We start from the raw sequence: 27,101 nt of genomic DNA, 5'->3' as shown, positions 1-27,101 counted from the left end.
TGCTTAATTTATATCTACTTATATATAACGTACTAAAATGAATTAAAATGTAACGCATAGAAGTTTTAATGTATTGTGTGCTGAAGTTATAAAATTAAAATGAAGGTGATAGTTTCGTCGAATTTCGACTTGTGTGCCCAGATCGTTCATGCTGAAAAACATTGCGTCATAAAGGAAGAATAAATATATTATTTATTGCAGCAAATAAAGTTTAGAGGAACGATATCATTGCATTTTCATGCATGGACAGTAGAGATTTATGGCTTTATAACATGCTGCCCTGAAACTTTTATTTGGAAATATTTTAAGTTTTTTAAGTTATCACATATCGCTTTGGATACGATTGCTTTAGACTTTATTAATCCCTACAGCTAAAACTTGTTCTTAAATTCAAAATAATCATGATAATGATTGAGTATTATGCATATAACCATCACGAAATTTTTTTATTTATTTATAATTTTGATCTAAAATTGTAAATTAGAATAAAGTTCCTTACAAATATATCATGGCATTTTCGAATGAGAACCTTTCCTGAATGGTTCGCATGTCTTAATGTTATTAATTTAATATGCAATAATTCGTTAATTAAAAATCAAATAGTCATACGTATGCTTTAAATTGTATTTAGTTTGAAAACAAAACTAGTTTTCGAATTTTTTGCCGGTTTTTTATATTATATTCAAAATAAATAGGCGATAAAATACAAAAACTAGTTTTGTTTCGATGGCTAACATTCCGGTTAAGATAAGAAATCATTAGTATTAGTTTTTATTAACAGGGTGTAGGTTGACTGCATTCTTTTTATTAGCGCCTATTAAAATCCGTTCAATGGACGAAGCGATTTACCAATCTAACATAATGATAAGGCGCTCGCGTGCTTGTAATTATCGTGTGCAGCTTTAACATACGAGAATGGGTTGAAAATCTAATGGCTAGAATATAAAGTTAAAAAAGAATCTACCACCGTTCATCGTCTATTAACGTAATAGTTACAAAGGCCTTTCAAAAACCATTTAATTTTATCTCCAATCTTTTTTGACGACATATTTTTGTTTTTGTTCTACCTATGATTTTTGTTCCTATAGTGGTAATAACATGAATAAGGTAGATAAAAATAGTTTTAACACTGCATCTTAACTAACAGATTAGCACAAACAATCCCAAAATACGGGTAGGTCACTGGTGCGTTTCAGTTTAACTAATCTTTAGTTACAGTTTCAGGACACATCTTAGCGACATCTTACGCATGTATAATTCCGTAACAATAATCTTTCGTATACGTACGTACCTAGAGGGTGACTGTAGTTTGTGTCATCATTAGGTATTTTTATCTAACTGCTGCAGGAATATTTTTTGGCATATTATACTATTTTATTACTGCATCGGTGGCGAAGTCGTATTGCATGTGCTGTACGAGATCGTTGAGGTTCCGGGTTCATATATATGTACCAGTGATATGTACCGGCTCGAGAAAAGTGCTATAGGCTCGCTCCCATTACATCATGGGACGGAACGCACTTAACGAAATGTGGGTGATGTGTGTGTATTTGATATCTTCAACATACGATTATAATAATGCCATTTTGTTTTTCTATTGCCCTGTCCCGACGTACACAACAAAGTATGATCTATTTTCTCGCAGATATAATATTAAATATAAATGAGTTTATCCGGAAAATATTGCATATAGTTAATTCTATCGTATTGTCTACGAATACTCTGGGAGGGGTAACGCCTACATATAACAAACACGCAGTCATAAAACAATGAGCCAAATCTTTGCCGCAAGATGTAGAACGTGTCGCGCCCATCTTAATAAGTCTTTGGTAGAACTTTCTCTCGTAATCGGATTTTACTAACATATATTGGAAATATTAAAAAAAAAACTTTGTGTTAATATACTTATGATTTGTGTTCTTATATATGAGGACCTTTTGTATTAATCATACGAAACAATAATTTGCAATAAATAGAAATCAATATCTACCAATTTATTAAATAGATACTTGCACATAATTCGACAGTGGTTCGGGCAATAAGAAATGCAAAAAATGTAATATACATCTTATTTACTTGAATGTAGGTGTTATATTAGTAATATTTCTAAAATGTAACTACAAAATTTTTGTAAAGGCATTACCGTTAATTGAATAAAAAAAAAATGAGTAAGCAAAATAGTTTATAAAAATTCAATATAACGTAACTCAGCAGAATCTTTTATTAACTCAGTACCTCATCCGCACAACAAAGAAAATCTGTCCGAAGCCTGAAAGTCCTGTGCCTAAACGGCCGCTGAAGCTACGGAGATGAAAGCTTACTGAAGCCGTTTTCAGTTATTCACAGACCGCAGTGCGGAAAGGATGTTCGCGGTTCCCGAGTAATTCGAACTGAATTGCGTTCGTTAGTTCGTTACGTGTTTTGTGTTAGTGCTTCTGTAGTAGGAATTACAAATGATAAGCATTGTTTCATAAGTTTATAATACAATTTATAAAAAGTGTTTCGTTTAAAAAGCTCAATATTTGTTACTTTCTAAGGCTGATTCATAAAAGTGAGTAATTGTACCTTATATTTTTTAGTTTGTCATCCAGGATTAATTTCCGCAAGCTATATTTTTATTCATTAGCCCTTGACCTTGGTGTTGCTTTAGAGCCTTAGTAATAAAGCGTTATATATGATATTGACTTAATTGATCTTTAGTCTATTTTGTTAATTACTAGTATTGTTAATTTAAAAACGTAGTTAATTGTGTTAAATATTAAGTAAATTATTATTTAAGGCTGTATTGACACGGCTGTCTGGGTAGTCGGATAGGTGGTTGTCAAGCGTTCTGTTTTCTATACACTTGAAATTCATGTCCTACTTATGTAACTCTACGGCATTGCAGGCTATTTATTTCAAGTAATTTAAAGGAAAAGGTGAGAACTAAAATAGGTCACTGTTAATGTGTTGTTGCTCAATACGGATATTGGCGGCGACTCAGCGCCGGCTCCGATGTTCTCTATTTTGAATTATGGCTGTCTTTAAGAATAGGTACATAGACACGATCGTGTTGATGTGTGCGATAAGCCACCAGGCGCCAGGTTGCCGGTACTGCCTACTGACATAACTTAAAAACATAGCGTACGAAGATAATTGAAAAATGAGCTTCCGTTGTTTCTGTTTTAGGTTTGCACGCCAACAAGCGATATAAAATTGTTTTGTTTTTATAAATGCAACTATGTACTACAGTGCAAAGTGCTTTCAGTAATAAAAATATAGGCCACTTATATTTCTTTTAGATAGTGATAATTTATTCTAAAGGTTGAAGACGTTAGTTCAAGGTTGGCTTTCGACGCTTCCATGCCTACTAACCGGCGGCCGATTTATCAATCCAAGCCCGTACAGGTACTAATTTGTGAAAGATATACTTTTTCCTGCAAACACTCCATCTTGGTCGGTCACGTCGTAGGAGTTTGGTAAACGGTATAGACATTAGTCGGTGGCCATTCGTCATCGAACAGGATGAGAGTGACGCGAAGATCTTTAATAGATTTTGTAGGATTTCCTCAGCATTTGGCTCGAAAGATTCATAGATGTAGGAAAATCATAATCATAATTTATAGCTGATTTTCAAACAAACATAACAAATGTTTCCATTTGAAAGCTTACGTCATGTAGGAACATTGTAAGTGGGCCCTAAATAATTATTAAATAAACAAATTTTTCAGTTATAATTGTTTTTGTATATTATGATTGTAATGTTGTATGCCAATTAATATTTTTTACACTTAGTATTTACGTTTGTATGAAAGCTAATGAGCTGTGTAGTTACGAGAATTGTTCTTTAAATTTTTAGGAAAATGTTACACAACGAAACAGAAAAGTGAGTGTCGTGACTTGGAAGTAAATTATGAAACACGATTAACGTAAATTGCCTAAGTTTGGTTGTTAAGAGACATATTTTAAAAATATCGCTTTGATATTCATGCAAACGAAAGGTTCAAAGGTTCTACTTGTTATACATATAATTACCGCTACCAATTAAACTGTTTATGGTAAACACCGCCTCAATAATACCTTTTGTTTTAATTTAAGTCACATTGTTTAACTGTGAAGCGGGTTATTTTGTGATTATCCATATATTAGCATATAAGTATTCTAGTTATTTGCTTAGTTTATTATAATACCTGTGATTGTATCAACACTATTATATAAAGCTGAAGAGTTTGTTTCTTTATTTGAACGCGATAATCTCAGAAACAATTGTTTCGAATCGAAAAATTCTTTAAATGTTTGATTGCTCGATGAAAGCTATAGGCTAAATAAAGTTCTTCACCGCATCTTTAATGCAAAAAATTCGAAACAACCAAACGGATTTCGATTAATTTTGGTGATAGTTTGAGACTCTGGGACCTGAAAAATAATATAGCGGGACTTTCATTCCAGAACACTCTTTCACGCGGGCGAAGCTGCAACCAAAAGCTAGGCAGTCATATAATTCTTATTCTCTAGTTTAATTCTAGTGTATTATAATGTGTGCGTATTTAAAAATATATTTCATTTGTAATTCCTATGGTGTCGAATAGTTTACATCTGCTGGAAGACAGACCATGTTGATGTCATTAACACACATGAGAACTAGAAAGTGCTAGAATGTGCAAAAACGTGAAGAATGTATCTTGGGAGACGGAGACTCTGATGGGTACCAAGCCGAAGTCGCGGTGGGGCAACTTTTGCCCTAGAGCTGCCCTGTCGCATGTCGGCTTGTTTGTGGCCCTCATGCTGTATACAGCGGGCGGTGGACTGGTAAGTATGTATACATATATTTTTTATACAGTTACATTAAAGTGATTCCACTGTTTCTGATGGTAAAGAAAGATAGAGTATCGACTGACGAGATATGATTATACCTCGCCAGACAATTATGCCGACCTGTCCTAAAGTATATTTATTTTCATTTAGTTTTGAGTTCCTATATGAATAAACTCATCGGTAGGTATATATACCTATTTATTATTGGTGATAATTTTATGTGGTGGTGCATAGATCATGTAAGCGTTCAGTGGACAGGTATAGGTTATGTTTTTTGTCTATTAGTTAATTTTTGAGGATGCAATTTGTCTATTTCACATATAGGAGAGATTAATATCGTCTTCTTTAATCGTATTTATAGTGATTTTATTTTGTGATGGTCATTGGTATATTAGTCTTTAACGTATTCCGTTTATATGCAATATAAATAGTTATAGATGTCCCCAAAATTGTTATTCTGATAAGTATTTCAAATACCAATAAACATTATATAAGTACACATTTTGATATTTTGTTAGAGAAACTAAAAATATTATTACACATAAACAAATGTAACTCTTCTCACCAAGAGCCTAATGGTTGCAGAATAAAATTGATGCGACCTTTCGATGGCAAAGAGAGGTCTTTGTTCTACTATCATTTATTGTGGCAAATATACCGATACTGTCGACTATCGAGCACGACCCTTTCATTACCCGTCGCTTTATTGCCGTGCTAATTTATTTTGGCTCGCAGAATGTATTTTGATACTATAAATTAACGTGGAGCCTGTCGTCTCAAATGATATCAATTACCAACTAATGTAAGTCATTCGAAAGCATATTTTTCTGTAGATTACGTTGAAATCTATATGAAATACTTCTGCGAATATTTAGATGTGAGATAGCAATTTGTCGCTTTAAATAGTAGAGAATAATCTTGGGTACCATAAAAGATGTGCTGTTAAATATAAATGCTAAGATTTAAAGCAAAAATAGCGTACAAGATTAATTTAGATATTTATTTATTTATTGGAAAACTAACAGCTAACATAAAATTTAATAAATTACAAAATAAACTAAACAAATGGCCATTTATAAGTTTTTACGATAATGTTCAATTTGACTAAAATATTAAAACTTAAATTACGGAAGCAAAGTATATACAAAAATAAATATGTACTTACATTATTATCATAGTAACTGTTTACTATTATACTGTTATTTTCCAAATTTAGTTGCTATTCTAAACCACAATGTAGCGTATGTTCTGATGTATATGTATAAATGTTTTAAAATTTTCCAAAAATGATTCGTTGCAGTCTATTTTCGCATTTAGATTATGTAAATGTGTGACCTTAAATTCAGTAGCGATTCTTTTAAAATACATTCTAAGTACACTTTAGAAAAATATTGAAAGGTGAATAATCGGAGTTTCATTTCGATGCCAAAAATATAATGTTTTGTTGCCAAAACAAGTTTTTCGATAAACAAAAATGTTTCATTCTAAACGGTCCGTTTGCTATTGGATTTATGAATGTATGAAATTATTAAATATTATTTAAACAAACAAAAACAATATTTCGATAAATATACGCTTATTTATCAAAGATGTGAAAGAGTTATAATGGCGTAAGTCACATTGAGTATCAAAAGCAAATGAACTAATATATAACATATTATAATATTTATTCAAACCCGCCATTTGAAACGAATACAAAATACTTAAAATGTAAGAATAATTTACTAATTCGCCCTAATCGTAAAAAGGGAACAAAAATACTAAACTTAAATAGTTCATACTTAAACTTAGTGCTATCCTTATTCTTGGTATCACATAAAAGAAAGGCTAGTAATAACATAATATCTTGACTATAGAAACTCAAGCCTAAAAATCAGCAAAGTCCTCTTCATACAAACACACTGGGCTGTCTTTAATTTTTTCTTCGTCGAATATGTCGAAGTTCGCCGTATCTCCCGGTGATCGAACTTTCGGAATGAATGGTGGATGTATGCGGCTGTTTAGCAGATTATCCCAATCAATTTCTTTAAACCATTTATGATTCTTGAAATCTAATACGCCATCTTTTAGATTACCATAGCGTCTAGTTACATCTACTTGTAGTATATGCCCGATTAGATCTTTTAATTCAATTGAAAAATGACCTGGACACCGATACTTCCCGGCAACTATTTTCTCGTAAATCCTCATGGGATCGGAGGCAAAAAAGGGAGGATGGCCCGCACTCATCTCAAACAGGAGTATACCAAGTGACCACCAATCAACTGACATTCCATAACCCTTGCTTAGAATAATCTCTGGTGCTAAATATTCAGGGGTTCCACAGAGAGTCCAAGTACGCCCACGAATGAGTTTACAAAATCCAAAATCAGTTATCTTTATGTAACCAGTTCTGTCTATTAATATATTCTCTGGTTTCAAATCACGGTATACCAATTCGCATGCATGAAGATATTCTAAAGCTAAAACGACTTGAGCTCCGTAAAATTTTGCAGAAGTTTCTTCAAACTTCCCCATTTTGCGCAAATGGGAAAACATTTCACCTCCAGCGATAAAGGGCAAAACATAGTATAGGTAGACGTTATCTTTAAAATAGTATTTCATGTACACAACAAACGGAAAGTTTAAGCCGCATAAGATTTTCTTTTCGTAATAGCTGTGCTCGATTTGCTTTAGTTTGACAATTTTCTCTTTCTCAAGCATCTTCATTGCATAATATTTTCCAGTGTGAGAGTGTTTAACTAGATATACGATACCAAATGCTCCAGTGCCGAGCACCTTATGTCTTTCGAAGTCTGTAAGTTTTGCGTTACTTTCCGACTTTTCGTTCCATGATTCGATAAAGTCTTGGTGAAGTTTCCTGAGGTATTGTGAATACTGTTCTTGTTTCGCTGCGGGGTAGCCTCCCGGATGTGATGAGTAGAGATTATGTCGTTTAGCGTCGGTGTCTGCCATAGCCGCAATATCCTTTTCTGAAAACAGCTTGAACAAATTTATTAATGAATATTCCAATCCGTCGGATTATATCAATGAAAAAATAAATATTTTAATATATTTTATATTGCTTCCGCAATAAAACGTTCATGTCATTTTCATTTTTTTACCAAGAAAACAAAGATGAGTTTTTATTTTTTAAGTTTAGTTTGCAGCCAGTTTATTTTAATGTCATTTTTTATGTTATCAATTACTAAAATTAATAATCTCAGAATCTTATAGATACGTCCAAATAATCATTTAAGCTAAAGCTAAGTAAGCCTTAGGTATTATTATGAGATTTACATTGTGCATTTATACATTGTAGGTAATATATTATGGTGCTTCAATCAGAGGTCAATTGATATCTCAGAATATCAATATAGTAGTTTCTAAGCATATTGTTCTTATTGCCATAGTTATTGCTAGGCCTTACGATCTAATAAAACTGAAACGCACAGTCAATTTATAACGAACCGTGACACAAGTATTTGTAATAATATTAAAACGTACGATAGTATTTCAACTTGTAATACAAAAAACATAATTGGATAGACCAAGTAAAGAAACCGTAACTATGAACTATTTGACCTTCCTAATCCGCCAAAATGTATACGATCCAAAGAAATAAAGCATCGGATAAACCCCAACACATTAAGAATTGTTGTACTAAGAATTTTATTCACTCGACAATTCGGGAATATTTTATTTTCGTTTAAATATACTCGTAGTATATTGTGCGAATTATACATCCCAATGAGTTGAATATGATTTAAAGTTTGAAACATGTTAACAAATAATATAATAATGTTAATTATTGTAATTTGCAGTTACGAGAAACTATAAATGTATGAAGAAAATAGAATTGACTTGAACCTAAGATATTAAAGGGATATCAATTTATTTAAATACCTTTAATATAATATTACACATTGACTATTACATTTTTAAAAATCACAGACAAGGAAGGTTTTATTCTCAAAGTTTTATCTAACTTTAAATAGTAATAACTTTTTGTTTTAAATATCACTGTGTCCTGTGGTTTATTGTTTACATTGATTGACAACTTCAGTTACTCTTACATAGTATTTGTATTCTCTTGTCAGTTACTATAATGTCACAGTAATGTGGTCAATCGGAAATCATAATGAATTTTTTGCTATATTTTTACCTGTTTCTGATTAAATAGTTTTGTAATTAGAATATTTAAATGGGACATTTAAATTGTATAACGTGTTATGGCAAAATCGTCATACACAGCTCAGAATCATCAAGATCACGTACGCTATTTGGAAATGCTAAAAGAAGATTTTGTAAAGAAATTCAACGACCCGCCAACTTTCGACAAGACTTCTGATAATTACGATAGAATTAAAGCGATCGGAAATGGAGCGTATGGAGAAGTATTTTTAGTTAGAGATAAAAGCTCCTTTACGTATCACGCCATGAAAGTGGTTGAAAAAAGGGTTGTTTTTGAAAGGAAACACGTGAAGCATTTAATAATAGAAAAGAAAATATTGCAATGCATTCAATTTCCTTTCGTAGTAACGTTAGACGCCGCTTTTAAAGACAATCTGTATTTGTATTTCATATTGCCATACATTGCGGGTGGAGAGATGTTCACATACATACATAAATATGGAAATTTTTCAGATGAATTAGCAAAATTTTACGCGAGTCAAGTGATACTCGGTTTAGAATATTTGCATTTTTGTGAGATTGTACACAGGGATATAAAACCAGAAAATATTTTGGTCGACGCGAATGGCTATCTCAAGCTATGCGATTTTGGATTCTGTAAGGTTTTGAAGAAAAAGACTTGGACATTGTGCGGCACGCCGGAGTATATTGCACCTGAAGTAATAATGTCGAAAGGCTATTCTTTCGGAGTGGATTGGTGGGCGCTAGGCGTGTTAATTTTTGAAATGCAAGCAGGACACCCGCCGTTCTTCGCATCTGATCCCAGCAAATTATATGAAAAAGTACTTGAAGGTCAATATAAATTCCCAGAAACCTTTAACGCTGAGTGCAAAAATTTAATAAAAGGATTATTACAAGTGGATCCATCAAAACGAATTGGTGCGTTAAAATCAGGCGTGTATGATATCAAATGTCATTCTTGGTTTAACAGCATCGATTGGCAAGCAATATTGCATCAGAAATGTGAACCGCCTTTTACGCCGATATGCCATTCGCCTGGCGACACGAGTAACTTTCCCGAAATATCACAACCTAGGCTCAAAAAATCTTCAGTTTGTTTCTATGAAAAGGAATTTGAAGATTTTTGAGAAACATTATTGTGGTATTCATAATCACAGGATTACGTCTACTTGTCTCATAAGAAAAACCTTGAAATGAAGATAAAATCATGGATGCATAAGTGAATTTTATTATAATGTAGTTATTTGAGTACAGGGCCCTTATTCTGTATGATAGTGTAAACGCGTAACGCGGCCGTGTCATGTTATCTTCGAGAAATGTGTGTGGAATGGTATTCTGTAAGCCAAATTGCTATAGTCCTAAACATGATGCGTTGTGTTACGTGCTTGTTACACACTGTCAAAATAACGTGCGGGATAGAGAATAAGGCTCCAGTAATTAAAAATAATTTTACTTACATTTTAAAGTCTTTTATGACATAATCTGTAACTATAGTCGCATAAATAAAGCAATTAATAATTTAACGAGCTGTAATTGAGCATTAATTACAATAAAATAACTTTGTTGCCCTAAAAATACTAAGGAAAATTACAACTACTTTATAATATATACAATGAACTTTACAGCGCTGTGATGTCATACTTCTCTGTTTTTGTGCAAGATAATAATTAAACCTTCTTGTTTTAATAATAATCTGGAATCGTCTTCCATAAACTATTGACATATTGACAAAATATGTTTATTGCAGAATTTCAAAGAGCACTTATAATAATATTGGTGGAATTTCATGTAATGATTTAAGTTAAAATGCAAGAACACAATCTAAAAATTGAATTCAATTGAAAATGCACGAAGAATTTTTTAGCGCTAAAAACGTTGTTAAATCATAATTATATCGTAAAACTCCGGAGAAATGACTTTTGATAAACACGAATATCAAAAAGCAAAAACTTACACACACGAATTGCAAGTGAACCATAAGAAATACTTGGACACCTTGAAATACGATTTTTTAAATAGATGTTCTAATCCTCCCATATGTACGAAGTCACCTGAAGATTTCGATAAGGTCCAAACACTCGCTAGTGGGTCTTTTGGGACTGTGTTTTTGGTTCGAGATACATGTACATTCGAATACCATGCGATGAAAGCCATAGAAAAAGCTGAAGTGGTCAGAAAACGGAGTACAAAGCAATTACACTTAGAAAAGAAGATTTTGCAATCTATACAGTTCCCTTTTGTAATGTCAGTTGATTTTTGTTGCAAAGACAACTTATATGTTTACTTTATTTTGCCTTATGAAGCTGGCGGGGAACTGTACAGTTTGATTAAGAAGTTAGGACCATTTTCTGAAATACTGATGCAGTTTTATAGTGCTCAAATAGTGTTAGCATTAGAGTATCTTCATAATTGCTCGATTATTCATCGAGACCTGAAGCCCGAAAATATATTACTTAACGAGTCAGGATATTTAAAATTAGGTGATTTTGGATTCAGTAAAATATTAAAAGCCCGAACATGGACGCTATGTGGGACACCTGAATATTTAGCTCCTGAAATTATTCTGTCTAAAGGCTACACATTTTCAGTTGATTGGTGGGCGCTGGGAGTGTTGATTTATGAAATGAGTGCTGCGTATCCTCCCTTTTATAACTCCAATCCAATAAAGTTGTATGAAAAAGTGCTCGGAGGTCAGTTCAAAACCCCTGAATGTATGACGCCCGTTTGTAAATCATTGGTGAAAAATTTATTAGAAGTGGATCCGACGAAGCGTTATGGTTCTTTGAAAGCGGGAGTATATGACATCAAAAGTCATCAGTGGTTCCGAGATATAAACTGGCAATCAATATTGTGGCAAAAAATCATTCCTCCATATATACCAGTTTGCAGGAGTTCAGGAGACACCGCGAATTTTGCGTATGTTAGTGACACTAAGTTAAAGAGATGTTCAACATGTCTGTATGAGCAAGAGTTTGAAAACTTTTAGTTTAATAACAAAAAAGGAAGCACTTTTAGTTTTATGTAGAATTATTTGAAATATAATTGTGATTATTACTGAATAATAAAATAAGCATTTCATAATTTTGACCTGTGAATTAGTTAATATAAATTATTTGTTAAGAGGAATATTATCGTGTTAGAAGGTATAACATTTATTATGGAATATATATACCTTAAATTTTATTCTATACCAATTGTATAATATTTTGTCAAATTTCGACAGGTATTTCGAGCCTTAGAATACCCAGCGGAATTAGAAAAACAAGAGTACCATCGAGACAGACTGTTAACGGAGCGATGGAATTTAATTCGTTTCGTGTCAGAGCGAAGCAATGGCACGGACTACAGTGATGGTGTAGAGAAATTACTGAGTGATCATTTAGCTGCTTATGAAAAGGTTTGTATGTGAACAATTTTATAAACTAATCCTAATACATTATTAAGAGAGATCAATTAATATGTCGGGGCAAAATCGTGTCTTTGGAAGATCGTTGATTCTAAATTAATGCTTATCGCGAATTCATTTTCTAACACGATCAATACAGCCTGAAGTACGATTTTATAATGTGGCACATTATAGTGTTTAGCTAGTTTTAAGCAGTGTTAATCAGATATTTTCAAGCAACGGTCTTTGTCTTAGTGCGAATTTACCCAATACACTATAATTGAACATTTGCTCATCAAATTGTGTCTTAAAGGTTTTAGAAGAGGCATCTTCGAGTGGTTTGTCATTAGAAGTGGAAAAAAACTTTCCACCCTTAGAAGAGAAATGGAGTATACTCCAAGCTGTTTTCTTCTCCTCCACAGTGCTCACCACAATAGGTGTGTACGAACATGTAAGCATAATAACAGTGTACTTTATAATCATGAGTAACAATAACTCCAACTGGAAACAACGACAGGTTACTTGGTGATTTCGTAGATATTAAATGTAGGTAACTGTGGGAAATTTGTTCGATATAAACTCCGTATCTAAAATTAAACACTGAGTCCATATTTATAAGCGTGAATCATGACTATTGAAACACAATAATTTTAAACATATAATTGCTAAATAAATTGAGATTGGATAGGTTACATTAAGCATGCTATTTTATTTAATTGATAGTGCCCGTTACAGTACGCATATTTTAACTGACCGTTCAAATGAAATAAATATTGACTCTACAGAGAAAATAAATGATGCAGACACGTATGTTAATGATTTTAAAATAATCATAGTTAAATGTTAATCATGATGATGTTACGGAGATATATGATTCGCAATAAATATTATGTAAATTGTTGCAGGATATGGTAACATTGTACCAGAGACGTTCTGGGGTAGGCTGTTTTGTATTGCATACGCCCTTATCGGAATACCACTCACACTCACCGTTATCGCTGACTTGGGCAGAGTGTTTGCCACATTTGTTTCCTTCATAGCCAAACAACTACCTGAAATGCCAAGTAAGTATAAATTAAGTAATGATGAAGTATTAAATACACAATAAAAGAAATGTAGAAAAGAAAATTGAAGTTTTGGTATTATAATCACACAGTAAAAGATATTAGCAACGTAGCAACGATTATTGAAATTTAGAAGCAATTTCCTCGTTGTTTACATTTTTTGTTTGTTTTGACATTGATAGGTTATTATGATTTGTTTGCAGAATGCTGTACACGAGTGACAGAAGCAAATCCAGCAGGTCAAAGATCGCTGTACGCATTAGGAGCAGTCGGTTTTCTGTTTGTATATTTATCCGCTGGTGCCGGACTGTTTAAGATGTGGGAGGATGATTGGTCTTTTTACGATGGATTCTATTTCTGTTTCATCACCATGACAACCATTGGATTTGGCGATATTGTACCAAGTGAGAATGATTTTAGTACTGCGCTCATGTATAAATTACTGATAAAATAGCCAATGACCATAACTCACGCCTGAACCCGCTTAGTTACTTGATATATGGCCCAGTAACGCCCATAGTCGATATAGCTACAGGTACAACGTGGGCTTGTATTAAACATGCTCTTGAATACTTTAAATATTCTAAGAGTATTTGCTTACTATGGAAATTCGAAGTTATACTAAAAAAATCTATAATAATTTATGTAACTAAATTAACAGTTCTTAGGATATAGGGATTTTAGAAATGAAAAGAGCTCAGCGTCTTTGGATTTATTGTCACTCCGCTAGGCATGCCACAGTAGCAGAGTCCAGCACGCAGCAACAAAGTGGCTAGAACGCGCAATAGCAAGGGAAACGATATTGAATTCAAACTGGGCTCTTGTTTTTATACACTTTATTCTTATATTTTTGTACGTTTTCCTTTCTGATCTCTGCTTTGTGTGCACTTAACTAGTTCAACTGGTATTACATGTATGCACGTTAAAATGTTTATTTTATAACAAATAAATCATTCAACGTGTGGTACACATAATTACGGCGGACAGATGTTCGTTTGCAGCAGTCATTTGCATAGCCAAACAATTCATTTATTTTATCCTTAATTTTAAATAAATAGTTTTTGAACGAATTTGTCGAAGAATTAGGCACATAAAATACGTAGTGTGTTGAATTTACGTTATTCGTATGGTTGTAATACTCATTAAAGTTATAATTATCAGACTAATGGTTTAAAGTTTGAACTTCACAGACACATAATTCATTTTGTTGCGAATTTAGGATGGCCTGATGTTCTACATTCAAACTTATGATTTAACGTTGTCCACAGAAAGACCCAAATATATGTTACTGTGCACGCTCTACATTTTAATTGGTTTGGCTCTTACGTCGACCATTATCGAGCTGGTGCGAAGGCAATATGCCAGATCTTGGCAACAACTGAGGGCGCTCTCCGGCCCGCTGGCAGACACACTGAGACGACTCGGCGACGCCGGCAGGGGAGTTGATGTGTCTAGTCTGCACAGTGACCTTAGAAAAGTACTTACAGTGGTGAGTGCATTTACATACATTAATATCGTAATCAGACACTCTATGTCTTTTATGTCTTGTTAATTAGAATTTAGCGATTTTACAACTTTCATATAATTTTGTAATAGATTATTCGTTTGATTGTGCTCATGTTCATTAAAGTATGTTATGTGAGAACTATTAAATTTGAATATCCTTTTAATAGGAATTGATTATACGTATTTCTTCGAGCCGCTGTGGTATGCGCAATGCGGTGTACTGCGATAGTGCACGAAATAGTTCAAAGTCTAGGCACAAAGTACGTGTATCCACATTTATATAGTGACAAGAGTGATCTAGAATTATTTGCTATAAAAATTATATGATATTAATTATCTATAACTAAATCTTGTAAATGCCTACAATGTATGAAGATTCACTTTATTGACGTGAGCACAGCATTTTATATAGATATAGGTTCTTAACTATTTATAAGTTAGTTTGGATGGTAAATGGTCATGTATTAGAAGTTAGTTTATTTAGTGTTCATTGATCCGCATACCAACACCGGGTCTGAACAGAAGCAAGCACAATTAACAATCAATGTTTGTAAATAGCATGTCCTTGTTCGATGTTATGTAAACATGTTTGTACTTGACTTTAAAGCATCATCCGACGCATCAGCGACTGCGATGACAGACGTCGATCTTCATGGTAAACAATCGTGTATATACGTCGCTTTGATTGATACTTTGAAGCAGCTGGAATAAATACAGTTGCGATATGAACTACGAAGTAGATCCTTATAGATATTTAGGTATAGAATAGTATTGACCTATTTATAAATATTAATTCGGAAGCAATAATAAAAATTGTTACAATAACTATGTAGATGTATCGTGCAATTATTTGCAGCCTTGTTTGTCAAATTTTTCCGTAACTATCGATATTATATTCAACTTTCCGCGTTGTTTATTTAGGTCACCTCGGTCATTAAATTAAATTATTTGTTCGTTCATAAATATTCGAAGTTTTTCAATTCTAGTAAAGTACTTTCTATCTTCAGATTATTATAAAAACAAACCGAATTATTTAGATTCTAAATTATCACGATGTATTGATGTAGAAATGGACTCCAATATATAATAACTTATGGTTTAGTGGGACATAAAATCGTGACGAATAATGAATAATGACAGAGGTTTATTACTCATATCTCTGGTCTGCTAATTATTCCACAGAAAACCTATACGGGTCCAGAAACTATGGCCAAACCTCGGACTAAGGTGATGTATTGGTGACCAGACCTCGACGCTATCGATCGCTGGCTTTATGTAATTTATATTGAATAAACAGGGCTTCTTCTGCTTTGCTTAAATTATTCGTAGTTAAATAAGCAAAGCTTCATGATGAGCCTGTAAAAATGTAGGTCACAATACATATTTCGTGCTTGAAATGCACTGATTGCGGCCTTGTTTTAACAAATGTAAATTATGTTCGGTAAAGTTAGGGTGTGTAGTTTTAAATTCGATATTTTTAAGTGAAATACCTATGCACTAAGTATGATAGCGTTGACTCTCTATTAATTCATTGTCAACGGTATGTATGCTTTCTTTATAAGAGTGTATCGAGGTCACCCAATGTTTCAATGTCGCAACAGCCACCCTTTTAGTTTTAGTACCTAATAAAATACGTGTAACGATTCAGTAATGTTCGCCTTATTTTGTAATGCTTTGATGCGGAGCTATTCATGAGATGCGAATAAGCATTTCCTTGAATTGAATATTGAGTGGAGTTGCATTTGATATTCTATTAATAATGAAAAGAACACGGAGGTGTATTCGCTTTGAATATGCCTTGATCGTGGCGTATTCTGAATTATTATTATGAAGTTTACACAGTTTGAAAAACTTTGGTGAATTTTTATAGCTTCCGATCTAGTTGCAATAAAACTGGGAAGCAACATAAAAGTGCGTCAATGATTCTGCGGCCTTCACACAAAAGATTTATCTACGCGTAACGTTTCAATTTGAGGTTGATACTGTTTTTCAATTTACTTGGGTTGTTTTATAGTTTTATCTTTGTTTCGTAACATTTTCCTTGCGTTTACCGCGTACCTATTCTAGATTTAAGTATTGATTCGTTTAAAAGAGTTTATATCTTTTACACTATATAAATTTAGAGCTTGATTGACCTGATTGATAGGCATTGTAAAAACACGCAACAATATTCGTAAAAGAGCTAAAATACTTTCGGCTACGATTTTAGTAGTTAGTGCTGACGCTTCACAGGTTAGTTTTATTCCGCATCTATGAACGTATTTATAAGAACATATTAATAAATCCACGATGGTTACATTATGTTATTTCTGCAAGTAGTAGAAAACTCGTAAAACTGAGTTCGACTGCGGCTAGTCTCGATTGGTATACCGCTTTATAGATCATTGAAACGCTTTAAAAATGTAAACTACATTCTAAGATTCTAAAAACAGAAAAATGCTTACGATATTAATATTGTTTAGTTTAAACATGTATTTTTAAATACTTCCCATTTTTATTTAAGCAGTAGATATTCGTTGTTTTGGTATTTTATTATCTTATTAGAAGAAATCATCGTGCTTTCAAAGATTTTTTTTTTTAATGTTAATGAGTATTTTAAGGTATATTTCATTTAATATGAACATGATAAAGGTAACAGACAAAGATAAACGCCGACTATTCCATAATAAAGCACAATCACGTAGTTTGTATATACGATTCGCTTAATCTTCATTTTAAAGCTTTGTTTATCACCTGTATAAAATATTCAGGGGCGCAATAATTACCAATTTAGTAAGTAAAACTTGATTTTCAACCCTCGTATAATTATTTCAGAATTTATTACCACAAGTAAAGACTGACCATTTCCTATTTCTACTACCGCAGTCTGAATTATTTCGTACCGATTTGGTATTTTAATGAAACAAAAATATGAAGTAGTGGGTAAATTAACTTAAGTCACGAATTCGAATGGCCTTTTACAAGGAATTACGTACAGTACACGCTTTTCATTGCGCGTTTCGATGCGATAAGCAGCACGAGGCATTTGTGTAAACTATGGATTTTTGTTGTAGGTGACAATGCCTCGACTCAGCAGTGCTGGAGGTGGAGCTCTCACAGACAAACGACGACTCGAATGGGAAGCCGCCGTCGAAGCTGTTATCAGAGACATCACTTCGCCCGTTCAACAGAAACCTCCGATCGTTCAAATTGTTATCTACGAATCCTCAGTTTAACATATTGCTGAGTCTTGGTTTTAGTTTACGCCTACTTTTACAATGAAGTATGATACAGCTTTAAACGTCGATGACGTAATAATTAAGGTTTCTTTCTCATAATCGCCACTGCCGATGCCCTTCCAATTATATGAGCTCCGATCACGGATGCCCTTACGCCATGCCAGCGTGATAGTTAAACATTTTGGCTAGCAGCTCAAGGACACCACCGGCTTGGATTAATACGCAAATATTTCATTCTCGCTGATGCGCGACCTGACGTGACTATTGATGGCCTGATTGATACCGAACAAATTTATAATATTTCCATGCTCTCTGTCAATTATAACTTGCAAATTAACGTGAATGATTGATATGGGGTTTGGTGTTGTTTTCATAAGCATCGAGTCAAATGCTTATAGGAGCTTTGGAAGTATTATTAACCGCACTCAAGCCGTTTGATCAATGATTATCTGTTTATCTCTCTCACCATAGACATTTTCCTTGATCTTGTTAAAATATAGCAATGGGCGTAATACGACACTTGTTTAATGGTTATGTCGGTGTGTTCTCGTGCCAACAGCGGAAAAAATGTGAATCTTTGTGAACGATTTTATTTTTGATTGACAAGCGTATTGGGTAAAGATGTTCGGTCCGGCGGCGTATTGTCTAGACGTGTCATGTGATGAATACAATTATTTTTATACTTCATCTCGATGAAAGTTCAAGATGTTTCGAATTATGGTGAATTTGATGTATTTTTGATTTAATTTCCACACTGCCCTTCAACGATGTGTTATGTATTGTTTTCACAGTAAAAAGTGATGAAACGGAAAACGTTTTACAAAATGACAAATTTTCGTTTAACTGCCAGTGAAACTAGAATGTTTGTAAAACGTTTTGTGAATATAATGTTACATCCTCGATTAAAGAATGACATACTTTTGACTGTTTTAAAAATACTTAGAACTTTACTCATTTTTTACGCAGCTGGCTGGTGTCGTTAAAACATTATGTCACAGTAAAAAAAGTCGTTTTTTTGGGTTTTCCTTAGTGGTTCTGGCTTTAAAAGAGTTCCGAGACATGCCCTGCAGAGTTTTAGTGAGAGTTTTATAAGTAAAAGGAGTCTTACCGATCGTATGTTTGGAGAATATGAATGACATTGCTATAAATAAAAATGAATCTTGAAAATGATTTGTAACGCGGAGAATATTACGTAAGATTAAAAAAAAAATACTTTAAATACGTGAAATGAGTAGTATTCAAAGAGAGGCTCTTCATGTGCATACTCCAAGTTAATGTAGATATTTAACTAAGAATGTCTTGCCAAATGACTTTCCGATATCAGATAAAAATAGCAGTGGCAGTATGGGACGAATACTGATGTAGAGATTCCTGAGACATGCCAACAGAACAATGTGGTATATTCGTATTCCTAAATACCTGGTCAAACTAGGTTAAAGAGAATGATAATATCTATTAAATCTTAGTACAGGTGATGCACTACAGAAATTTATTTACGTTAACGTATTTGATCTTAAGTATTTTTTTATCAAAATAACAATGTCAAAATTTATAATGCTATAAAAGATATAAATTATTCAGTCGTTCTGAAGATATCTCCACAATGTCTGCTACTTGGAACAAATTACAATTCAGTTTCGAATCCAGTATTATCTGGACTAGGGCTGTTCGAACCAGAACGCATAAATTAGGCAAATAGAATCTGATACAGCGCTTAATTACAATAGCACTTGTAATATCATTTACTTTGAATGAATGATCAAGATGTACCGTTCAATTCAAATGAATAGTCAAGTAGATAAAGAATATTTAGTCCACTTACGCTACTTTTAGTATCGGCGATAGGCGATATTGTGGATGCAAAACACCTAGCTAGCTAGTTCGGTCGATGGTTTTATCGTTTTTGAACGTTTGGAAAATATTGCTGATACTAAGGTTGACAGTATATTCAACTGAATTTAAAAAGAACTTTAAAAGAACACAAGATAACTTAAATCAAAAGAAGACTCTTGATCAAATGAAGCATACAAATAGAATTGAATCAATATAATATTATGCTGTTTATTTTGAAAAGACATTATTATACATTTAAGTACACAAATAAATGTATAAGTATTACATAGCAAATACTGGTATATAATATTATAACAGCTAATGCAAAAAAATGAGTTACAAAATGGCGGCTAGATTTTAAAATTCCTTCAATAAATTGATTCCTACCTTTACTGCAGTTTTATTGTTACCTTTTCTGGAATACTGTCTAATTTAAGTTTGTACACTTACTAAACATTTTCAACTTATGATAATGATGTGGCATTAAAATAGTTTTTGTTTTAAACTACAGAAGATACATGGTGATACAAACTCAATAAGGATACTTATCTTTAGTTGTATAATTTAAAACTCTAATCATATAGGTGGTATAATCTCTTTTCGCTTTTCCACTTGTTACACAATACGTTTAATCTGTTTTAATATTGCCACTATTCCTAAATTACACTAGTTGATAATGTATATCTCCACTTACTTTTAATTACCTTCATGTTATATTATGTTCAAGTTTACGTATGTTTATTTGATATTTACTTCCGTGTAAGTCAGTAGTCGGTCACGTTAGTACAGCTTTGTAGTTAAATAAGTGTCATGTAGGTCTCATTGCCTTTTTATTTTCCTCTCGATTTATCACTTTAATCTGGAATGAGACAAAGGAATGCTTAATGTCAATTTAATGAATAAATTTGTCCATTAAAGATTTTTTTACTTAACCTTATTATGTTATGAAGTATCTATTTCTTTCAATGTTACAATGAAGTCATGATGTAAGGAAGTTTCATAAGTAAAATTTAGTTATTTAGCGGAGTTAGGGGTTTAAAGATTAACATCGTGCTTTTTATTCTAGTGTACATTATGTAAAGTAGAACAACACAACAGATTACATAGTGTATACATCAGTGGCGAAAGGTGAAATTTTCCGAAAGAGGACCCGACACAACATATAGGTACTAATAAAATAACCTATGCATAAATGCGGTCTGCAAATTGTTCTAATGATAATTAGATTCTACATAAATTCTAAGTAAAGGGAAGCCGACAGAAGTTGGGTTATGTGGATCTTTTGCTACTGATATACATGATCACTAAGCTACTTGTAAAATTAAAATAATGATATTTACACCATAACGATAAAGGCGATTATAGAATAGAAATAACTGCACCTGCAACATTGTGGACTCGGGAAAACTGGCGTATTATACACACATTACAAAGACCATTAAATGTAATAATAAATAACATCCGATTGTATCGTAATCGTTTTGGAACAAGCCTTGAATCCAATTAAAAGTTATAGCAAGTCCCCTCAATAGTTTCTTGTTCCTCCTTAGAGACATAAAAATGAATACGAATATTTTTACTTTATTACTGGGAATCGATACTAACCATCGGATTTCCAGTAGCCTTGTACCATTTCATAACAGTAACACCCAACAGCATTATGTGGTAATGCGGCATACCGATCTTCCGCCGAGTCTTTCGATTTTATAGTGCTATAAAATCTATCCCAATGTTTGTGTAATATTATAATTTATCGCGTAAACAGTCTGCTGCAATAATTCGCTGTATGCGAATGGTAAAAAAACATCATACTGTATTTAAAAATGGCATGGTGAGAAATAAATCATACGTAAGAGTTAAACATACAATTTGATTACATAACAAACTAGTTTTTGCTAGCGGCAACGCCGATGCGAATATCTTTTCCAGCGAAAAAGTCCTTTTCTGTCATGCAAATCAATGATAAAAGTATCAACTCAAATCAACTTTTTACAAATCCATTCACGCGTTTACGTATTAACTGCTAACAAACATACACACATTTTCTCAAACTATTAAAAACACGCCACGCAACAGACTAATTGCTATTTGTATTTGTAGTATAATTATATTCAGAAATGATGTCAGTTCATTAGAATAATAGGTTGTCTTATTGCTCGTAATAAGAGCCAACTACAAGGCGACCGGTTCGCTTCTTTGTCATTAGAAAAAATACTACGCTGTGGAAATACAAATAGTAATAGAGTTCAACGTTTTATCATTAAGATCAAGGATGTGTTTGATAGATGTTTTTATTTTGCATTTGGATATCATTTTATGTATAAAAATATGTTAATAACCTATTGTCTAGTCATCTATAAGCGTCTTTATAAAGAATAGTGAAATGAGATATAGATACTTTTGTGAATGTGGAGATATACTGGATATATTATGAGGAGATACATATGTGTTGGGGATGTTACTTTAATCCTAATATTTATTATAAATGACGAAAAAAAAAACAAAAATTGTATGTATCTTACCACTTCTTTTCTCGCTTGCCCTTAATTTATTTTTGTAGAATTGGGGCCATAGAGTATATCAAGCATGATCTATTACAATTTAAATTAGGTTTTATGAATGTTCACTAACGTAAACCTTACTTCTAGGGCATCCAGTCTTAACCAAATCATTGTAGATGTTAAGCAAGCGTAGAGCCATAAATGTCTACCATTAATATTCTGGGATCCTTATAATCAGGCCATGATTTTATATAAAACTCGCAGAGTAAACTGAAGGACACCGGAATCAAAGATTTATTGTTTGCCAAGTGAAGCTTTGTAAGTTGTTTTCTGTAAATATGGAAGAGATATACCTGGGTATGGCGTGAACTATCATGATTAGTGTTTCTATAAATTACTTGTCTTTTGTGAAGCGAAGTATTTCATATTTAAATGTACGGCAAAATTATTCCACTGAAAACTTGGATTATGACACGTTAATTGGATTGAGTCCATGCAGTAAACAATATATTTTTTGTATAAAAATGTTTTGGTTAGTAAATTTCAAGAGGTGAGTCGAATATGTACACACAAAAAATAAATTATATGCATAATAATTTAACTTTATGTGGGTTTAACGTGGAGTTGTTAACGATGAGATTATATAACATCCGTGTTTTATTGCTCCAAAATTTATGATACGTGTTAAAACATAATATACTGCGGTTAGTGTGTTTAAATCCGCAGCATGAAATATTGAGGACTTAAACCAAAATAGCTTTTCAATTGTTATTATTGAGCGGGAAAATAGAAGAGCAGAGTACACTGTGCAATGTGCAATGGCCCTATTGTTTATTAACTGTAAAATATGTTAAAATAATATTTATACGGGGAATTGCCTTCATCCTTAAGATACCAATAAATAACAATTCATACAGGGTTAGTTTGATATTGCGTTAATAAATGAAATCACATACTCGTCTTTACCATCATCATCCATGAATGACGGATATTTTCATTAAAAACTCCAGTTTGTCTTTTCTGATATTTGACCATTTTGTAGTTTAGTGCGAATATGGCGTATGCGCGTGTATATTTCTCTCTGAAAGTGTGATGTTACTTCTACGACGAATTCTCTTAGAGTAGTAGTAGTGGGATTAGTCAAGTAGCTTCTCTCTTAACTCTCTCAAGTTAAGAAGCTTTAATTTAATACTTACAAAATATAAAATATAATATGTAAAACAATTATATAGAAATCACTCAGAGCGCAAGTCCTGCACTCACTTTTTATTTTTTTATTGCGTCCAAATTGATGTATAAAGTTTTATGATATTCAAATCTTGACATTTTAATTACTTTTTAATTGAATGAGCACTATAAATCAAGATGTAGAAAAATTTGCTCCCCGATGTTATACCTACTACGGAATTTGAATATTATCTATTAACCCGTGAGGTAGCTGAATGTTTGCCGGCAAACATTGACAGCTACGCGTGTGACGGAAAAATAACCTTATTATGTAGTATATATGTAGTATATAAGGTTATAATCCCGTGACACACGCAAATGTCATGTAGCTGTCTTGGCTCGCCGGCGATTCACGAGAGACCAAGAGTTAACATACATATACAGACATAGTGATGTCAGCATCAGTTAGCTGTACAGATACAGTGCATATCGGTGGCAATTGACATTCAGGCAATAGTTCGGCAGACATGTACAACCCGTGCTTTTTAACTATACATTTCTCCGGATTGCGTTATGCGATCCTACTTCCGCTTTCGTCGGTTACAGGCGAGCGCCAAGCTCGTCTCGTCATTTAGTTGAAATAAAAAATAAAACAAAGTATCGTAAAAAAATATTTAAAATTTACTTTTTTAGAAAACAGCGAGTATACAGTGAAGTTGCACGGATTACACGGCGTATTGTCTTTACGATAATTATTTAAACTTTATAATACTTAGGATAATAGAAATGCACATTTAACGCTTGATAATTTGATTGTTAATTCTATATTTGTCGTTCGAGTCAATGCTATGTTTTTTGGAATGAATGTCGAAATATTTGTGTCAGTGAGTCACTAATGGTCAGTGTCTCATCAGAATATTGCGATATAGTGTTCAATACAACATGCGCTTACGCATCCTAAGGAGTAACGAAAATAAATATCTTGGATGAAGTTTATTTACTAGTATGATACATTTATTCTGTGAAGACAATTTATAGTTTATTGAAAAACAAATGTATTCAACTATTTCTAAATCCAGGTTCAGATAGCAATATAAAATAGTTTTTACTCTTAGCTTATTAAAAAAATCATCGTATTTGTATCGTAATACGCATAGTATGTTACTATATATTTGTATAACTAAGCGAAAAAGTATTCATATGTATATTTCTCCAAATCAATGTGAACTGGAGCTAATGCCTTACACAAAGCCTATTTTAGAATGAAGGTTTGCTATTGCCTCTCCAATTGTTAACAAAGTTTTTAAACACATCATTATCTTTTATCTCATAAACTTTATACATTTTTTTATAAATAAAAGCAACCCAGTGTTTTTATGATATGGTGTTTGTTTATGGGGATTACTTAACATTCGGTGATCTACAATTCTTTTATCAAAGGAAAAAAAAAACTTTTTAAAATTAAGAGTTTTTTGCATGTACTATTATTTGTTATTTCACGACTATCCGCTTGTGAGTTCTTTATATCGTTAATAATTCACAGAATAGCTATTTGAGTAATAAATAACAGATTGCTTTTCTACCAATAACTCAAAATTAACTGGAAGACATTCGGTAAAGTTATTTCGTTACATTTTATCGACATCGTCCGCAAAGCTTTGAAATTATTGGAGTACTTTTATTAAATATGCTTTGATAAAGTGCGCCTTTGATCTGCTTTATTCGGAGAAGTGGCATTATTCGATTTCAGATATACTTACATCTTTTAAGACATACATTTCTGAAGGTTAATTTAGTTATTAAATGGGTCATTATTTGTTCAGTTAAAACTATTATACAATGTTAAGCCATCTTTATTTATATTGAAGGTATGTTGAGAGGTCGAGCTTATCGCCCCATCGGGCATAAATTCCTAAATCCGGGCTGACACTGAACAGAAAAACTCAATAGGTATAACTTTGTCCGACAGCGAATTTGAAGCCGTGACCTCAGAGCGATAGTCATTTTGCTCATGCAGTATAACTACGCCTTCGAGGCATTTTGTTCAGTTTGGGCAGATTTTATTTTTAAATAGTTCAGAAACAATAAGTACCTCTTAAGGATTAGGTACATTATCAATTATTTTGGCTGTAACATAGCAAATACACACTTGGGAAACATGTTTTAACTTTCAAGAGCGAATGGATTGTGATAGATAACATTCATACCTTTTTTCCTTTTCAGAGTTAGGCATAGGTGTAACACATACATGTCACGAGCTATGTTAGGTCCCATGTAATGGGGTCAGGTCTAATGTAAAAAAACCCAATATCATTTTGCCTGACCCTGATTCAAACCCAAAACCACAGCGTGTTAGTCGTACCCCACGCAATACAACTACGCCACTGAGACGACAAGAGATATTTATAATTGTAACAATAATTAAAATTACGAATATTGGCTCCAATTCCTCGTAGTTAAATCTAATTGGAACCGTTTATCTTTAAATATGTATTATATTATAGTTATGTTGGATAATAATAACCGACTTATTGATTTAGTAGTACATAGAGCTTACATTATTTTCCGTTGGATACCAAATATTTGCTTTTAAAATAGTCATTTTTGGTTTTCTATACAAATAAACCATTTTTTGTTATATATTTTCCAATTTGTCAAATTGCGCTCTACAAATCTCACTTTTGAATATAAATTAATATATAACTAACCTGTAGTTAATGCCTTTGAAAATAATATACAATTTGTTTTTTATAGGAAGAACAATTTTTCATTGGCTAATGGTTCCACTCATCTATGAAATTTCAGCGAAAACTTATAATCACTGTCTGACCATAGAGATGATGTAATCCTTTAGCTTAGTTTTATGTTAAATATTTTATATTTTAAGGCATAAAATCCAGTGTATATTGTTAATCAGCTACTAATCATTAACTTCTAGTTAATTGTATCTAGCCATACATAATTATCATAATTCTTAAGATCCATAAATTGCTATATACTTGTAAATTTATTAATTTCGTGAGTTAATTCAACAATTAAACATAAACGGAATAATAATATTTGGTATGTTTTGTAACAAAGTATCAATATGGATCAGTAACCGTCCTGGCAGTTTGCCTGCCACGTATGTAAATAAGTATGTGTTTCTTTCTCGGAAAAAAAGAGGACAAATTCTGTTTCTTAAAATATATCAAGACGTTTAAATATTTACAACACAAGACACGACGCAATGAGACAATGCGAGAAATGTAGAAGGGCACTCGTAATGACAATATGTTCAAAAATATCCCAATGTTTTTATCTGATCTTTACAAATAATTTTGTTGTCAATAATGTAATTTTACTTATCCAAATATTGAAAAAGCAAATGGTTGTGAAAATGTACCAAACATTTTTTGTTGGTATGTTTGTAAGAAGTAAACATCGAAACCGCTGAACGGAATTGGATGAAATTTCGCACACGGATAGACCTTGTCCGGAATTAGCACATTGGCTACTT

At 32.6% G+C, this 27,101-nt stretch overlaps 4 protein-coding genes across 8 annotated transcripts; 3 read left to right on the top strand and 1 right to left on the bottom strand.

The window, feature by feature from the left end:
* The first annotated feature begins 1,777 nt into the window (after positions 1-1,777).
* LOC115442623 (TWiK family of potassium channels protein 7) lies at positions 1,778-20,326 on the top strand. 5 transcript variants are annotated; one of them, XM_030167717.2, is made up of 9 exons: positions 2,211-2,551; positions 2,888-2,918; positions 4,569-4,788; positions 12,152-12,325; positions 12,627-12,750; positions 13,219-13,377; positions 13,581-13,781; positions 14,646-14,866; positions 17,937-20,326. In XM_030167717.2, the coding sequence occupies exons 3-9, from the start codon at positions 4,636-4,638 to the stop codon at positions 18,096-18,098; spliced, it is 1,194 nt and encodes a 397-aa protein (XP_030023577.2). In that variant the 5' UTR covers positions 2,211-2,551; positions 2,888-2,918; positions 4,569-4,635; the 3' UTR covers positions 18,099-20,326. The 5 variants fall into 5 exon arrangements, with proteins under 5 accessions (XP_037297332.1, XP_030023577.2, XP_037297333.1 ...); XM_037441435.1 differs by lacking the exons at positions 2,211-2,551; positions 2,888-2,918 and adding an exon at positions 1,778-1,829; XM_037441436.1 differs by lacking the exon at positions 2,888-2,918 and having other exon boundaries at positions 2,211-2,380.
* On the bottom strand, positions 6,443-7,919 carry LOC115442625 (cAMP-dependent protein kinase catalytic subunit alpha-like). Its single transcript, XM_030167720.2, has one exon. The coding sequence runs from the start codon at positions 7,747-7,749 to the stop codon at positions 6,661-6,663; it is 1,089 nt and encodes a 362-aa protein (XP_030023580.2). The 5' UTR covers positions 7,750-7,919; the 3' UTR covers positions 6,443-6,660.
* On the top strand, positions 8,832-10,461 carry LOC115442626 (cAMP-dependent protein kinase catalytic subunit 1-like). Its single transcript, XM_037441438.1, has one exon. The coding sequence runs from the start codon at positions 9,006-9,008 to the stop codon at positions 10,053-10,055; it is 1,050 nt and encodes a 349-aa protein (XP_037297335.1). The 5' UTR covers positions 8,832-9,005; the 3' UTR covers positions 10,056-10,461.
* On the top strand, positions 10,560-12,117 carry LOC115442624 (cAMP-dependent protein kinase catalytic subunit 1-like). Its single transcript, XM_030167719.2, has one exon. It carries the CDS (start codon positions 10,841-10,843, stop codon positions 11,912-11,914), a length of 1,074 nt encoding a protein of 357 aa, XP_030023579.2. The 5' UTR covers positions 10,560-10,840; the 3' UTR covers positions 11,915-12,117.
* Positions 20,327-27,101: the final 6,775 nt, after the last annotated feature.

The sequence above is a fragment of the Manduca sexta genome, chromosome 22 (genome assembly GCF_014839805.1).
Source record: "Manduca sexta isolate Smith_Timp_Sample1 chromosome 22, JHU_Msex_v1.0, whole genome shotgun sequence".
In the NCBI taxonomy this organism is placed as follows: domain Eukaryota; kingdom Metazoa; phylum Arthropoda; class Insecta; order Lepidoptera; family Sphingidae; genus Manduca; species Manduca sexta.
Note: the sequence above shows the minus strand (reverse complement) of the source record. Positions and strands in the feature narration are given on the sequence as shown.